The sequence below is a fragment of the Glycine max genome, chromosome 6 (assembly GCF_000004515.6).
Source record: "Glycine max cultivar Williams 82 chromosome 6, Glycine_max_v4.0, whole genome shotgun sequence".
Taxonomy (NCBI): Eukaryota; Viridiplantae; Streptophyta; class Magnoliopsida; order Fabales; family Fabaceae; genus Glycine; species Glycine max.
Window position 1 is genome coordinate 1,259,948 of NC_038242.2, and position 17,460 is coordinate 1,277,407.

Genomic DNA, 17,460 nt, shown 5'->3' on the forward strand with positions numbered 1-17,460 from the left:
AAAAATAATTAATGTTGTTATATATAAAATCAAATTTTATAATATATATTTAATATACATATAAATTTTGTAACAATTAATTTTAATCTAACAATATATTTTTTGACATATATAAATTTTAAATAAAAATAATAGGTTTAAATAAAAATCATAACTTTAATAAAAAATTATATTTATAAAAAATACATTATTAAATTAAAATTATTTGATACAAAATTAATTATATAAATTTATCTATTTATTAAATATACATTAGAATTTTTAGTATTATATATAATTATATATATTTTTTAATATTGATTAATTAGTTCAATTGATTAATGTATCATATTAATAAGATAAAGATCACAAATTTAAGACATACACGAATAATTAATTTAAAAGTATTTCATACTAATACCAAAAGAATATATGTTTAAATCAGTATTCATAACCCTTTTAATGAGAAAAAAACAGAGGATAACGAGGGTGTAAATCGTTACCACCATTCTTAATTAACTCCAACGCAATCTAGAATCAAATTCACATAAAATCATTATGAATCCATCATCCTAAACCTTGTGAAGTCCATGATAAATTGCCAGCAACTAAGTTTTGAGACTTCTTGTGATGCCGCAAGTTCCCAGGATTCAGCTTTCCAAATGGTCTCTTAATATACTGCCAAAAACTGAGCTTTCAGGATTTTCATTCGAGCTTCGGGTGTCACAAAACTAAATATTTACAACACATTAGAACGAAAATTTTATATAGAATTCTTTAAGTATCCAAAATTATCAGATAAATTATTGGATTATGATAGATACACATTTTATATGCAGACATATTAATACTTTTTTTAAACTATATATATTAATACGTTAAGAACGAGAAAAATATTTCTATCCGAATGAAAATTTCGTGTCAATGCAAAGTGTACAAATTTATAAACTATAAAAGAAATTATTTATATTTTTTTATAAAAATATAAAAAACTTCCCATAAAAGTATCAATACCAATTTATAAACATAATAATAATTATATTATGTGTTATATTTTTTTTTTGAGAAGATATTCCGTGTTATATAAAAACTATTCAAATATTTTTTTTCAGGAGTTACCTATACAAAAGTAAATATTACTCGCCAGTTTTTTTTTTTCCGGAGTTGAATATACAGGGCTAGTTTTTATTTTTATGCCAGGGCCAGTTAAAATACAAGTTAAATATTTGTACATTTTTTAATGTAACTAAAGTCTTAAAAAAGTATTTGGCGTCAGTTATTTAAACTGTGATATATCATTGTTTTTAGACACTCTACAATCACACTGTGACTATGTAGCAAAAATAAAAATAAAAATATCGTGACTATAATTACAATTGCATTGGTCATTGATAATTTTGTATAATGTTAAGGATTTGGTAACTTCAAAAATCAAAATTGTTATCGCAATTTAAAACCTTGCAGTTGTAGCAACAAGCAAATAGAGGCACGGTTTCCTTGTGTTGAAAGAAAGAGGGGCAGCAGAGGGTAGAGGGAGAGAAACAGACAAATGCGGCACGTGAGTTGCACGCGTGGACGAGAATATAGATATTTTGTTTTATTTTTTTGTTATAATTATAAATTTGTTTTTGTTAAAAATAAAAAAGGGGTGAGAGAAGGTGTTGGTTTGGTCTGGGGAGCGAGAGCGAGAAAAGAGGAGGAAACAATGGGCGAGGTATCTGAAAGTACCACGACGAAGAGGATATTTGGCCTAAGATTATAATTTTATAACACTCAATTTAATTATATTTAAAATTACAAAAAAAACATGTAAAAATATATTGCTATAAAATTATAATTGTTTTAGTAGGCTTGGACGAAAACACACTATACATGACCCATACAAAGTTGTTGATGGATAAAAAATTTTGATCGTCATTGAGGACCAGGAATAAGCATAAGATGGTGTTAAGAAACAAAAATAAGAAATAACATACAATATCTTGTGCTGCTCAATTATCATGTTATATATTTTTTTAAAAAATAATTATACATAAACATAAGATTAGATATTTTTATTTTATTTTTTTGGGTCTAATTTTGTTTTCTAAATTAAAAAAAATACTTTGATGTGGACCAATTATATCTCATGTTAAATATTTTAAATTAAACCACAAAATATGTGGATCAACTGTAAATTTGATTTTTGTTTTAATATGTGGTCTCAACTTAAATTTGAATTTTGCTGGGTAAAATAGAGTTTTATTGTCGATATTAACCCTATATTGGTTGAGCAAAATTATATTTTGTAGATGATACCCGTAATTTCTATTAAAAAATCTAATTAACTCACATTTACACTATTATTATACAAACTTAAATATAGAATAGTATTATATCAAAGTGGTTAACTAAATATAAAAATTTTGTTTTTGAATTTTTTGTTTCATTTTCTATCATGTTAATTTTTTCAAAATTTAAATATATAAGTAAATTTATTTTATTGTTTGATTTTCATCAAAATGTTTGGTTTCCTATAATTTTTTAAATAATAAAAGACAAGTAGATTTTTCAAATTATTTGGTTGTGATATAAATGATTAGTTCTATCTAGTATATATATTATTTATTTGAAAAAAAACAACTATAAACATTAATAATTTTTAAACATGTATACAAATACGTATGCATGTATATGTATCTTATTTAAAGTTATAAAGAATATGATAAATTTTATCATAATTTTACTCCAACATGTAAAACTGGATATAACTCAAACATGCAAACACATGAATGTAATTTTTAAAGAAGTTTTTAAAAATTTATGGTAAGTATCTCAAAGTTGATTAATTGTATTTATAATATTTATCTTTCCATAAAATACCAATCAAAATCTCCATAATTATGTAGATTTGCACACCACAACAACAATTTAGTGTATTTTGAATTGACGCATGATATATTCTCTTAAGTGTTGTTAAGAAATGATGTTTTGAGATTTAGTACTCTTGCTTCCAATTCAAAAATTTAATAATTATTGACAATATATTTTCTAATATAAAAATCTAAAGAAGGATAATACTAACTACTATACTACAAATTCTACTAATATATATTTTTAGAAATATACATTTATGTCGACATTACTCAGTCAATATTCAAATTTTTTATTATATAAAACACTAATTTGCTAATATAATTTGTCACTTGGTACTACTTTATCACAATATATTCAACCACAATTGTACATACAATCTTTTGAAAAGGATTTATAACAATTATATTAGGACATTTAAATACAATTACATTGTTTTGCTGATTTATTGTAATATACATAGTTATATTTAAGATAGGATATTTAATTAAACTTTTTTCTTAATATTGTAACTTTGTCTTTTTGGTTATATAGTTTATAGTCAATCCTATTTGTGTTACATAAATTCAGTTAAAAAGATAATCACTAACAATAATTTATTTTTTTAAAAAGGTCAATCAATAATATATCTTTCTCTTAAATATATAGTTTTAATCAATAACTCATTTCACATATATATCGTTTACCAATTGATATAAAATTTGCAAAAGAGATTATAGAATGCAAGATTTTTTTATAATCATCGGAAGAAGAGTTCAAAGATTGATTTTGAATGAAAATCTTTTGTAAATTACCATAATTTGGATGTTGGTGAGGAAATTATATTTGAGTTCTTAGATATAAAATCTAACTTTGTTTTAGTGTGGATTGATTAATTGTAATTTAAGTGTATTATATGCTACTAATTTTTTTAAACTTTGTTTAGAACTTTTTTTGGTGTATTTTAACATGAACTTTGGTTTTATAACTTAAATACATACTCCAAACTTTATTAATTTTTGTTCACATTTACTAAATTCTGCTCAATTACAATTCAATATGTACATTTAATTTTATCCTTACGTACAAACGAATACTAGGTGTGTTGAAAGAAAGAGGGGCAGCAGAGGGCAGAGGGGGAGAAACAGACAAATGCGGCACGTGAGTTGCACGCGTGGACGAGAATATAGATATTTTGTTTTATTTTTTTGTTATAATTATAAATTTGTTTTTGCTAAAAATAAAAAAAGGGGTGAGAGAAGGTGTTGGTTTGGTTTGGCGAGCGAGAGCGAGAAAAGAGGAGGAAACAATGGGCGAGGTATCTGAAAGTACCACGACGAAGAGGAAGAAGAAGGGACGCCCCTCTCTTTTGGATCTTCAAAAGCGATCTCTCAAAAAAGAACAGCAAAATCACCACCAGCAGCGACAAAGCAACAACTCCAATTCAGCCAATTCCCACAACAACAAGAACAAGACCAACAAAAACGCTGTTCCCCACGACGACGACGAGGACGAACGCAAGGAGAAGAAACACAAGCTCCTGGTCGGTCTCAATTCCCATCTCCAGAACCCAACATTATTTCCCAATTCCCAACCCTTCAATTCCGATCCCAACAAGAGGCGCAAGACTATTGACCCTCTCCAAACGGTGCGTTTCATTGTTACAATTTTCAATTACAATCCCCCCTAACCTTCTCTGTATTCTGTTGTTCCGATTTGTGGGCTCTTCATGTTAGAACGCCAATTTTTATTTATTTCTTTATTTTATTATTATCTTTTGGGAATTCGCGCGTAATATTACTAGTATTTCTTTTTCTTTTTAATTTTATTTTGTGGTGAACTCGTTGAACTGGGAACCAGTGTGTGTGTTTGTTGGTTTGACCGTTTAGGTTTTCAATTTTCGTGTTATTTAATTTATATTTAGGGGAAATTTTTATGTGGGGCACTGGCACTGGTGGTGGGTAGTGCTTCTTTCTTTTTGGCCCTAATTTTAATCTTTCATTATTGGCTGTACGCCAGATCGAGCCTTCGTTTATGCACGGATATGCATAAAAGCTTCAATTTGTCTTATCTCTGAGTATTATTGGGGCTATTCATTTTTTTAGTTTTTTTTTTAGTTCTTTTCCCTTCAACACAAGGCTCTATAGTGGTAGCTTAGTAGCTTGCTCGTGAGTTGTGCTGCGCTTTTTTTTTTTCTTAAAGAAAAATAATTTATTGGGGGGTTGAAGTTGAATTTCGATTCTCTTTTTTTGAGGACTATAGATAAAAAGTGGATTTTGTGTGTTATAAAATCAGACGCACATGTCTTTTTATGGTATTTGATGATGGGGTGGGTGATTTTTGCTTGCAGGATTGGAAGGTTCCGAAAGCGACTGACAGTAAACATGGTATGTGTTGTATGAAAATATGAAATGAAGAGTTTTATGAGATGTTTTTCTGAATGTTGGTGCAAATGCAATGGCATAGTGGGGGAATATTGATGGCGATTTTTATATTATGTGTTGACAGGTTCGCAGGGAGAGTCCGGTCCCACTACGCCTTTGCCAGACAAAAAGCTCTTGCTGTTTATCCTTGACAGGCTTCAAAAGTGTGTCTCTTGTAGTAGTGTTATTTGTTTCTTTCCTCTTTCTTTTTTTTTTTTTTTAAGTTGGGTATTTGATGTTCTGTACTGCTCACAACCTTCTCGCAGAAAGGACACACATGGGGTGTTCTCTGAGCCTGTGGATCCAGAAGAGGTGCAATTTTCTTATTTTTTTTTTGTGATGCTGCATATAGGATATTAGAGTCCTTGCTTTTGAGTTCTCACTGTTTGAATGTTCATCTCATAAATTTTGTTTGCTGCAGCTTCCTGATTATCATGACATCATTAAACACCCGATGGATTTTGGAACTGTGAGGAAGAAATTGGATGATGGGCTATATACCGACTTGGAACATTTTGAGGTTGGTGCTGCAATTTTTCGGAACAGCTTTCTAGAATATACTTGATTTGTTTCTGGATCGAAATTGGGCATGACTTTGAAAAAAACATTGAAACAAAAGAAGTATAATTTTCAGATAATGTTGCACACAGTGCCGAGTAATTGTTGCTACTCGCTACTACATTTTCTGTCTTGAGTGTTTATGAACAATTGCCATCTTCCATCAGCCAAGTGAATGAGCTCATCTCCCTCCCGTTTTTGCTTGCTTTGATATAACTATAGCATAATGCTTCTGAATTGAGGCTAAGGTATGCATGACAGTTATATGAAGCTTGGTAGATTAGATACTAAGATTTTTGGAACTTGTGCTGTTGTTAGATTAATTAAGTTTCTTGTGTGAAGCCAACATTCGGAAAACTGATAATTTATAACATCGTTTGTCTCAAGTAAGTTGTATTATTTGAGGACAGTCATTCCTTATATGTCATCTGTTCATTTCAACAAGTCTTTCTTGCTGTGTCATTGTTTGGTCTGACATCACTATAAATCCAAGTGATGAATGTTACATGGCATGTTACCTGTTTTAGATTCACTGATATGTCAAATTTCGGTGAAATTTACATATTGAAGCAGATCTTCACTAATTAGTCCAAAACTCCTTTGTGTAAGTTTTGGCTATTGAGTGGAGTTTGGGTTTCATGGACTACTGTTTGATCATTGTGTAAAATATTTCTTGTTAGTCCGTTACAAATTTGAAACACACTGTTGCTTCATTCTTGCAGATAGATGTGTTCTTGATATGCTCTAATGCAATGCAATATAATTCCTCAGATACCATTTACCATCGACAGGTTTGGTGAAGTCTTTAATTAAACTAAGATTTTTCCATCCCTTTTTATTGTTTGTTTAGTGTCTGTTAAAGGTAAAGATTATACTTTTTCTTAGGCCCGAGCCATGCAAGAGATTGCAAGGAAGGACTTTGAGAATCTGAGACAAGATAGTGATGATGATAGTGAACCACAGCCCAAAATTGTGCAGAAAGGAAGGCCACCAGGCAAGCACTCAAGAAAGTCACTGGGACTTGGTATGCCTCCTTCTGAGCGTGTTGGTCCTGAATCTTCTTCTGATGCAACTCTGGCTTCTGGTGCGGATATTGGTAGTGGCTCCAACGGTTATAATCTAAGAAAAGTACCCAGCAAATTTCAGCCCACAGATTCATCTGCCAGGGCCTACAACAGCACTTTTAACAGTGGAGGGTATACTGGCTGTTCTGATTGGGAGAATGAATTTCCAGGTCAGTATCTATATCCGCACTTTCTCATTGTCCCATTCCTTCTGGATTCAACTAGGGACTAACGAATGACTTTATTTATTGCAATTATTCATTTTTATGTATTTGTTTGCAGCTTCTGTTGTTAAAGCTGTGCTAAGATATGGAAAGAAGCAGTTTGCAGTTGATGAGACCAGGCGTGATACTTACAAAAATCCAGTGACTTTAGGAAATGAACGACCGATGTTGTCCACAGTTGAAGATGAATTCAAGCAACTTCTTGCTGTACGAGCTTCTATTTTTTCTTTTTCACTCTTTTCCTCTTTTCTTCAACCCGAAAATGTAAACCTGAAAGCAATATAGGCAAATATCTTTTGTGAATCATGCTACTTCAAAAATCTTCTATTGTCTCTACATTGTCGTAAATATCTTATGCTCAGTCAAATTCAAAGGCTTTTTAGTTGATTACAAAATTCAGCTTTGCTTTTTTTTTTTTTTTATATACCAGGTAGGAGTACACATGAAGCATAGCTATGCAAGAAGTCTAGCCCATTTTGCTGCAAACCTTGGTCCTGTTGTTTGGAAGATTGCTGCAAGTAAAATCAGAGGTGTGTTGCCAGCTGGACATGAATTTGGTCCTGGATGGGTAAGTGAAGACGACGGGTCATCACAGAGGCAACACTTCCCAGTTCGTGATGAGGGTAGAACTTCAGACCATCCTGTACCAGAGGATTATAGAAGTAGATTTTCTTCTCCATCTGGATCGTTTCCCCTTGCAAATAGATCAGGCTTGCAAAGTGGAGACATGGCTATAAATAATTACCAAAATGACTTGAATCCAGTAATCAACATACCTGGTGGGTCTGAATCCATAACTCCTATGAGGATTCAGCAGGAATCCATGGTGCACTCTGATGATTTTGGTTCACATGATCGGTTAGGTTCTAATTTTCCATCCCAAATGAAGATGGTAAGACTTGCTGATCTAACTGGGTCTTCGAGTGCTGGGGTTGCTCCTCAAATGTTTGACATGGATCCCCCCATAAGCAACCACATTGCACATACAAATGTTTGTCCTTCTCTTAAGGGTCAGTACTTAAGCAAATCAAGTCAATTAGATTCCGGTAATTTATTGGCACGGGAACCTGGATTTGAGCAACGAAGTTGGTCTCAAGGGCTTGCTGGAAAATCATCTTGGCAGGGATCGGAAGTTCCCACTAAACAAAATTCTTTTGCACTTGCTAATGACATAAATGGAGAGATTGGAACTACAAATTCATCTAATTCCAACGTAGAGGCTGGTTCTCAGTTGCAGCCCAATTTGGCATTACAGCTCTGATGATATATTAAATTTTTTGGATTGAATCCTATCATATTGCTTACTAACAATGATAATGTCATGTTATAGGAAAGAAAAGACACAATTTAATGGGCCTTTTTATATATATATATATTTCAGAAGCGTTTAGAAGTAGAACCTTTTCTGAATTTTTGTTTGTTGACTTCATAATAGAGGTTGGCCGTACCAGGAAGTATACAGTTGAATTGGTATCGGTCAAGTCTTTATGACAACGTGCGATTGAGACGTTGAATGTTCAATATTTCTCCCCATTTACTATATTGTTTTGGGAAACAATCCTGTTATCGCATCTTCAATGTATCATATAATAATTAATAATTATTTATATCTATATATCTATATATATTAGAAAGGATATTCACGTTTAGTTTTCAGTTTTTCAGGCATGTTTATCTTTTAATGGCTATAAACTACCTTTTCATTTTATATTCATTTTCGTACATTTCTCGTATTTATCTTTTAAATGCTATAAATCACCCATGTATAATGTTTTAATGAATTTAATGATGAGATTAAATTAGAGGTGGTAAAATGTGTTATAACAAGTTGGATTAAAAAGGCTTGATATTCTAATGAGAGTTGATATTCTCATCCCCTTACTTTTTTAAAAACGTACAGAATGACCCTTTTGTCCTCCCCTATTTTCCTACACCTCTTCCCCCTTCCCCTCACTACTTACCATTAATTGAATTAAGAAAAATGTTTCAAAAATATACATTATGTATTTAATGGTTTACTCATACGAGTTTGTAAATATTGCAAAAACTATTATAAAATATACACAGCTCAATAAGTAAAAAGTATGATACGTGTCAAACAAACTAAAGTTTCAAAAGATCTCTTAGCATCTTAAATATATTTAACTCAATAAAGATAAAATATAATTTGGACTCATGCATTTTAGCTTTATAAGTAGCATTTATCAAAATCAAATATCAAAGCCTATGTCAAAGAAATGAAAGTTTGGGATAACAAATTAATAACTATTTTTAGTCTCTTTTGTATAGAAAACTTTAGTTTATTTTTCTACCTCTTTGTTTCTCTCTAACTTTACTTTATTTCTCTACCATCTTGCTCCATTCCTTCCTTCTCTCCCTCCTTTTCTTTTTGTTATTTTTAGCAGCACGAGCACTGTAAATAGAAGATCTATTTTGATACTTTTCTCTCTCTTTACGCGTTGAATAGTATTTTGTGGTATCAAAAAGTCATGTTTGCTTAAAATAACTATTTAAGCCCCCACCATGCATAAAAAATCCAGCAATATAATCACAAACGAGTAGAAAATAATGATAAACAGCTAATAGCTAGTATTGGTAAGGAGTATATATGAAACAAAAGTCACTATTGTTGGATCCAAAAGTTACTAGAAATAGTGGTGAAAAGAAAATCAAGTTTAAATGTTTAACAACTATTACAAATAGTGGAGAATTATAAATTCCCCAATAAGTATATATTAGATCGATGCATTTTAGGATGTGATTCTGAATTTGTCAAGTGTCTGTCAATATGTTGCGAGTCTCTAAGATGTTATGAGCGTAGATATTTCATGCGTTGGTAAGATGGGTTTCTGGTGGTTTTTAAATAAATTTTCCTTCATGGGGAGGAGATTTGTATCTGTCAGTACCATGAGAGCTATATGGTGCTTTCTTTGTTTTCGCTTTGTCCTGGCTCAGGCACATCTTGTGCTTGCTTTGGATTCTTTTAATAAAATCTTGATTGACCTTTAAAAATAATTATAAAATCCCCAATATGCTCCAACTTACTTTTCGAATAAAGACATTTAAATACGAATTACTTCACTTCAGGATTAATTCTAATAATATAACTTTCTAAAATCAATTTCTTTAAAAATTAACTTTGTAAGTTGATCCAAAAACACTATGTTATATCATGCCCCTGTTTCTTTAGGATAGAGTGTATTGATCAAAGAAAGACACAGAGAATCACAGCGAGATTATCATTATTTGTGAGTTCTGTTAATTTTTTTTTCTCATTACAAAATACTATCAAGATAGGATTCAAATTCAATTACGAAACAAGTTATACTATTCGTTTGAGCTGCGTAAGTTGTACAACAACAAATGTAAATCGGATTTTAATTAGATAGTATGTAATAATTGTTAGAATTTTCCGATGGTTTACGGAAAAAAGAGTTGATTCTATGATTTATTTAATGATTTAGACATTTAATTTTAACTAATGTGAAAAATAGTATATGCTTAACCACTAAGTCTATGATGAAAGGTGTGGGTTAATAAATAATAATGATTAGGTCTCATTTGTCATCACAACATTTAATTGTTCCCTAAGATTTATCTCATTGGAAATCATAATAATATCTAGAATGTGTGTTCAGACAAAAAAAAATATTTGACTTCTTCTCGGATTCAAGTACTTGTGTAATAATTTTGATACAAATCATGTCTTGAATAAGTAGTAAGTAGTAATTTTACTTAAAATATTATCAGTGTTCTAAATTCTCTGTGTTGTTTACATGATTTTTCTCACAATAATCTCATTTTGACTTATATTGGCTATTTGTGATATTTATTTTCTTGATCCTTGTTTCACGTTAGAAGTGATTAAAGGACCACTTATTGCTAATTCCTAACGAAGAAGAAGAAGAAAAGGGATAAGCAAATTAACGGAGACGAACTCCGCCTCAGCACTATTGTTGATAGATGAGAGTGGCAAGGCAAAGTGCTGCATCGGTCCAAAATAGAATAATGATCATGATACAAATAATAACTCCTATTCCACGCGAAAAAAGAAAAACAGGAATAGAAAAAACAGAATAGAATGAAAATTAATGGCATGCAAAAATCCACCCGACCCACTTGTTAATTTCCTTTCCTATGTGAATGTAACGTTTAATTTGCTTAGAAACGGATAGAAGTGGTGGTGGTGGTGACGGAGAAGAATATAATCTGTCCCCACACACACACACAAAAAACACAACCTATGGTAAACTGTAACACAAAAAAATCAATTTGTTTGCCAAGCCATTCTGTAGCCGTTGGGCGTGACGGAGCGAAACCAAGCACGGGTCAAGGATTTCAACCTCTGGTCTCTAACCTCACAGAACCTATGGGTCCAATCCTTGGGTTCTATTGCTTGGAAGCCCAAGCCAGGAGTCCTATCCTTAGAATTAGGGTTAATTTCCTGCTTCCAATCCACAACATACGCAGACACCCTCCTTCGGAACTTACTCTTGAACTCATCCCACGCCTGGTACTTGTAGTGATTCACCAACCCTTCCTCCACACTCACCTGCTTCGACATGAACCCTTTCCTTTCATTCACTTGAAAATGATGTATCACGTTCCTCAAACTGGGGTCCACCGCCTCCACCAACACCATTGACTTGTGCCTCTGTTCCCCCCTCCTACGACACGTGTACCCCTGCGTCACTCCTTCCTCCGGGTGCCGCCGTTGCCCCGAAGGCCCGAATTCCATGCACCTCATCGAAACTTGTCCCACCCTAGTCCCCCCCTTTATTATTTCCCTCGCCAATAACTTTTTCAACGAAGGAACAACAACACTATTTTCAGTTTCATGTCCCCATGAGGGAGAAAACACGAACTCGTCAACGTCCACGTACATAATCCAACTGCACAGTTCTTTCGATTTGGAGTACACAACACTGTGGGAGAATCCAGCTTCTTGTGTCTTAGGCCAAATCCAAAACAACGTGCTAATGTTGTAACCTTGTTTTCGAAGCTCGTCGATCACGGCATACAAATCATCATCACTTGCATTATCATACAATATGAAATTCTCCACGCCGACTTTGGCATGATACATAACCCATTCCCGTAAGACTTTTGCCACGTTGTAAACCATCGTGCATGCGCATAAGAAATATTTGGGCCGGGCTTGTACGGATAGATCATTCGTCATGAGCTTGGGCTTGAGCCCGGGCTTGGGAATGTAATATGCGACCGACGGGACGACGGTGTTTTCTGAAACGATCTCAAGGGAGATTCCGATTCTATTGGGTAAGCCATAATGAGAATCGAAATCTAATTCGGATGGATCTGGGTGAGGGCAACGGAACACTTCTTGGACGGAGCTCGTAACGGCGACGTTAAGGACACCGCTACCGAGGTCAAACACGCAACGGAGTTCCTCCGGGGAGCGGTTGTCTCCGTTGCGATGGTTGACCCCTTTGGCGAACACGACGACGTCGTTTTCCGTGGAGAAGGACTCGTACACGAGAAAGTTCCACTTCAGGAGCTCCGGTGCCGGCGACGGGAACTCGGTCTCCGAGGTTGGTGATGTCACGAGCATGGGCTGGGAGAACATGCGGCGGCGGCGAACCGGCTCGGGGAGGTCGCACTTGAAGGTGGTGCGGTTGGTGAAGGGGAGGACGCCGGAGAATTTGGCCGGAGAGCTGGCATTGTTGGGGAAGAGGCAGTGGGGTGTGTCGGAGGAGGATAAGGGCGTGTTTGGCGCGACGATGACGAGAATCTCCCAGTCGGGGATGAGAACGGAGACGGTGGATAATAAGGTGTCCTTGATGGAGGACACCCGCCGTGTTTGGCGTGAGAATTGATTGTTGAAGATGTTGTTTTTGTTTCTGTTGTGAAGGACGAGGTGGTTGGTGACGGCGTTTAATTTTCTGAGGTCGGAGTAGGGGCGCCAAGTGGAAATGGCATTGCGAGAGAGGTAAAGGGAAAATGAAGCGAAGGTGAGAATGGAGAGTAAGGAGACGAGGAAGGAGGTGCGCGGTCTCCGTCGCATGGTTTCCCCAACGAAATTAGGAAACAACGAGGACGAGTTTTTGGGTAAGCTTGTTGATTTGTTTATATTGGAACCCAAGGGACACAAATTTTGTGGTGGGAAAAATAAAAGGAAGTTGAAACGGGTTTCATTCTCTTTATTGAGAATCATATTATTATTATTATATGATTCTATAATAAAAGTGAAAATGTGTTGGAAGAATGTTTATAGATAGTAATTAAGAGAGAGAGGCTTTATATATATAGAAACTACAGAGCTGAATCTGGATGAGAGTCAAGAATGAATGAGTGGTGTAATAATATAACAGAACACGTTGAGTTGAGAAGGTGACAGTGGGTATGAATGAATCTTGTGCCGTGGGGAGAAAGAGAAAGAGAAAGAGACGAAAGGATGGTGGATGATTGTTGTGTTGTGTTTTAGTGCAACTTTTGTGATTCGCCAAGTAAGCGTCGGGATGGTGAGCTTTACGTGCTTGCAACATCTTGGGTTTATTCTTGGATTATTAGATGGGGTGTCTTTAGCTTCGGCACGACGCACTTCTTTCCATGACACGTGGAAGTCAAAAGGTAGTAGTAGTAGTAGTAGTAGTAGTAGTAAACTCGAGTTTTTTTCACGCGTTGCGGACTTCTTGCTCTTCGCTGATTTTGACCGTCTTAAGACACGGATAGATAGATACTGACGGTGGTAACCCTTAATTAACTTGTTAATTCTAAAAGGGTTTAATTATTCAGATTATCTCTCTACTGGTAATATTTTAGAATTTTCAAGTAAATTTTAAAATTACTATTCCGTATTTAAGTCCTTGGAGTTCAGTTCCGTCAATCTGCCATTATCTTTTCAGTTGTTGGCTATCAATGAATCATTTTTTTTTTCTGTGGGTATGATTGCAAATGTTTATCTCGGTCAGAAACTAGGATTTTCAAACTCTTTTCAAAAATCTATTTAGATATATTATCAACTCGCAACGACAATTTTTTCATACAGACTCGTTAGAATTTAAATTTTTGACAATGAATTAATTTTCAATTTCATGATTTCTTAATACTTTATTCATCTTATATTGTATCACATGACAACACTAAAATTATTCCCTCCAATATTATTTATTATAATTGAAGTTGTCCTATGTACTCTAAGTCATTCTAATATACTATATATAAAAAGGATGATTTTGTTTTTATGGAATAATACCGTGTGACAGTCTCGTATTTATGCTCCCAAAATTTAATTAAATATTCAATTTTTAATTAAAAACAAAATATAACTATGTTAATTAATATAAAGCGTTTAACTTAGAAAATTCAGATTTTGTGAATATTGCGATTTTGTTTAAACATTGTGAATATTAATTTTAAATTTTGTTAAAATAAACCATGTAATTTATAACCGATTATTATAATTATATTAAAGAACAGCATCTTGATGCTGATTGTGGGGGCCTTGTCCGTGATCATGAAGGGAGATGGATATGTGGTTTTGCGAGGAAAATTGGAAGAGCAAATTCTTTTCTAGCTGAGTTATGGGTCATTTTCAAGGTTTGCGTTTAGTGCACCAAAAAGGGTTAAAAAATATCATCATTCAGGTTGATTCTCAAGTTGTGAAGGGGGATAATGTTGGTTGTGCCTCGGTGAGATCAGGAAGCTTATGAGATTTGGTACTCATATTTCTAGAGGCAGACAAGTTGGCTGATTTTGCGTGTGGTTTCGATGGGGATTTTTTGGTGATGGAGCCTTGAATCAGTTGTTGCTTTGCGATGCATTTGGGAGTTTTAGCGGCAAATTTTCTTCAAATTACCGCCCAAGACCTTCAAGAAAAATATATTGCAAGAGTAAATGTGCTATACTCTTTTATATTACAAGAGAAATAATTTTTTTTTTTTGTGAAACAAAAGAAATAGTTAGTCATTATAATTTACTAGTTTAATTTAATTTTCAGGGTGAAGCTGGTGAATTGTACCCTTTGAAAATAGATTCTCTGAAGGAAGATAAAATTTAGTGCAAGGTTCATGTGAAGATAGAATACTTCCACTATGTGGAGCATACTAGTTATCAAGTATTACGGATGAGTTCAGATGACGTGCTACTAGCAGATTTCATTCAAAAATACAAATTAGAAGAAGTTGGTTTTATATTGTCAATTATATATATATATATTTTACGTTGTTCTAAAAAAAGTAACTTATATTTATGATTAACTATAATTTTTTTTTGTAAAAATTAAATAGAATAAAAATATATTTCTCATAGATAAAAGTGATGTGAAAAAGTACATAATAAAAAAACCTTTTGGTTGTATAAAATATAAAACGAAATATACACAATTTGTGTGGTCCAGATGGAATCAACACATTTTTATACCAAAATGGGCCGTACGGTTTGGGCCAGAGAAAGTAGACAATTTTGTGTCACTTAAAACCAGGCTATTTACACCTTTTATTACTAAATCCTGCCAACCTAATTCAACCAATTTTTATTTTTATTTTTTTATGAGTGGTTCAACCAAGTTTGGTCGATGGGTTGTGTAATACTACATAGCTAAGGCTACACACGTGTAATACATGAAATTGTGAAAGCCATATTCATGCAATTCATTATAAGACACATTAGATATGGATCGGAAACTAAACTTAATTAGCGACTATGGTATTTCTCCTGAGTATATATTTACATGACAATTTTTTTTATATGTATCAATGTATGTGTGTATATATGTGTGAGATTAAATGAAATTATTAAAAAAAAAACTGAATACACACGTGTTTTTAAATATTCAATAATTAAACTGTGAAAAGAACAAAATAATACGACACTTGGATAATTTCTAATTACACAATCGATTTATTGAGTTGTTTGTTGGATTACCTAGATTGAGCCATTTTTTATAATATTATTTCTTTGTCTAAAACTATAAATATCTTTTATGCATAATAATGTTTTTTTAAGGAATGAATAATAATAATATTTTTCACAACCGTTTTCTAATCAATAACACAAATAACATTCAATATGAATAATATTGTTATTTATATTAAAAATACATATTCACAATACTAGAAATGATGCAGGTAGTAGCTGAACCACCGAACTTTTGCTTCACAATATTTTTGTTTTTATCTTTTGTTAAAAACAATTCTATTTGAATCAGAAATTTTTATTCTTTTGAGTATTTAACAAAATTATGTATTAAATGACTCAAATTCAATTTTTTTTAAACAACAATAAAGATCGATCCTGGTGCTATGTGTTCCGTGATTCATACAGCAGTTGCTAACAAACTGTTGTATTCTTTTTTATCAAATAATTTGAAAATAAATGAAAAGTGAAAAGTGTGTTTTTTAAAAGGATAAATAGTTACTTTTCTCATTTAAGTGTGGATAAACATGTCATGATAAAAAATATAAATTTAATTCCCTAAAAATATAGAAAATGCAATAATATAATTAACTGTTAATTTTTATTCGTCATTGTTATAACTTACTTATACATAGACATAAATTTATTAGTAAAATAATTATTTTTAATGGTGACGAAAAATGAATGGCCAAATATATGTAGTGTACTTTTTTATATTTTTGAGAATTAGTATTTTCATCTCGCAGATATATATTTATCTGGGAATTACACATCTAAAGAACAAAAATAAATGTTCACTCTTTTTAAAATGGTTTTTCACTGGCTAGTTGTGCCATTGTTAATAGATTAACTCTGGGCAACGGTTAGATCGTGATTGCGGAACGCAAAAGAAAGATTGCAAAACCAGCAGAAGAGCGAGGGCAGAAAAGTAAAAGCAGAAAGGAGGCGATGATGGCTGGGACCGTAACGTTTATAAATGCGCATTACACTCATAGAGAAGCATTGAGAGCGACAGGAGAATGACGCACAGATGCAACCAAAGTAGAAATCGAATAATAATTAAAAAGTAAAAAAAAAAAAAAACGAAAGCAAAGTCCAAGACTTATGATTTATTTTTATCTTAAAAAGTGCAAAAAAGCAACTATTTTCTTTATTAAAAATGAAAATAAAATATTATAATGATTTATAATAATTAAAATGATTTTCTTTATGATATAATAGTTATAAATAAAATAAAAAATACCTAACTCTACTAATGTGGACACAGTGAGTGAGTTCCATCTAGTTCCAGAACTAACAGCCAAAACACAAATGCAGATTGTTTCCTAGGCGTCTTAAATTCTATCTTCGAGCTTGCCTCTGCCAACTACATTTGAATTTTGCGCAACCTCATTCTTATTTGTTATATTAAATTAAATTGATCCAGGGGAAATCAGAAATACTCTGATTGACTTATATATGGATCTTATTAATTGAAACGAAATTGAGTTGTCTGTAGCGACG

At 32.8% G+C, this 17,460-nt stretch overlaps 2 protein-coding genes across 3 annotated transcripts; one reads left to right on the top strand and one right to left on the bottom strand.

Moving 5' to 3' along the window:
• Positions 1–4,036: 4,036 nt before the first annotated feature.
• Positions 4,037–8,476, top strand: LOC100783010 (uncharacterized). Of its 2 annotated transcripts, XM_003527589.5 has the most exons (9): positions 4,039–4,459; positions 5,162–5,198; positions 5,320–5,398; positions 5,501–5,546; positions 5,656–5,754; positions 6,515–6,583; positions 6,678–7,026; positions 7,139–7,287; positions 7,511–8,476. In XM_003527589.5, the coding sequence occupies exons 1-9, from the start codon at positions 4,121–4,123 to the stop codon at positions 8,339–8,341; spliced, it is 1,998 nt and encodes a 665-aa protein (XP_003527637.1). In that variant the 5' UTR covers positions 4,039–4,120; the 3' UTR covers positions 8,342–8,476. The 2 variants fall into 2 exon arrangements, with proteins under 2 accessions (XP_006581135.1, XP_003527637.1); XM_006581072.4 differs by having other exon boundaries at positions 4,037–4,459; positions 5,320–5,546.
• Positions 8,477–11,347: 2,871 nt separating this feature from the next.
• Positions 11,348–13,105, bottom strand: LOC100783546 (glycosyltransferase family 92 protein At1g27200). Its single transcript, XM_003527590.4, has one exon. The coding sequence runs from the start codon at positions 13,103–13,105 to the stop codon at positions 11,348–11,350; it is 1,758 nt and encodes a 585-aa protein (XP_003527638.3).
• Between the last annotated feature and the right edge of the window lie 4,355 nt (positions 13,106–17,460).

What these genes read in the sequence shown, in the direction of transcription:
- LOC100783546 (XM_003527590.4), bottom strand. Translation starts at nt 13,105, where the DNA reads ATGCGACGGAGACCGCGCACCTCCTTCCTCGTCTCCTTACTCTCCATT.
- LOC100783010 (XM_006581072.4), top strand. Translation starts at nt 4,121, where the DNA reads ATGGGCGAGGTATCTGAAAGTACCACGACGAAGAGGAAGAAGAAGGGA. An exon ending in AGCCTGTGGATCCAGAAGAG is followed by an intron (nt 5,547 to 5,655) that starts GTGCAATTTTCT and finishes TGTTTGCTGCAG; the next exon opens with CTTCCTGATTATCATGACAT. An exon ending in ATACCATTTACCATCGACAG is followed by an intron (nt 6,584 to 6,677) that starts GTTTGGTGAAGT and finishes ACTTTTTCTTAG; the next exon opens with GCCCGAGCCATGCAAGAGAT.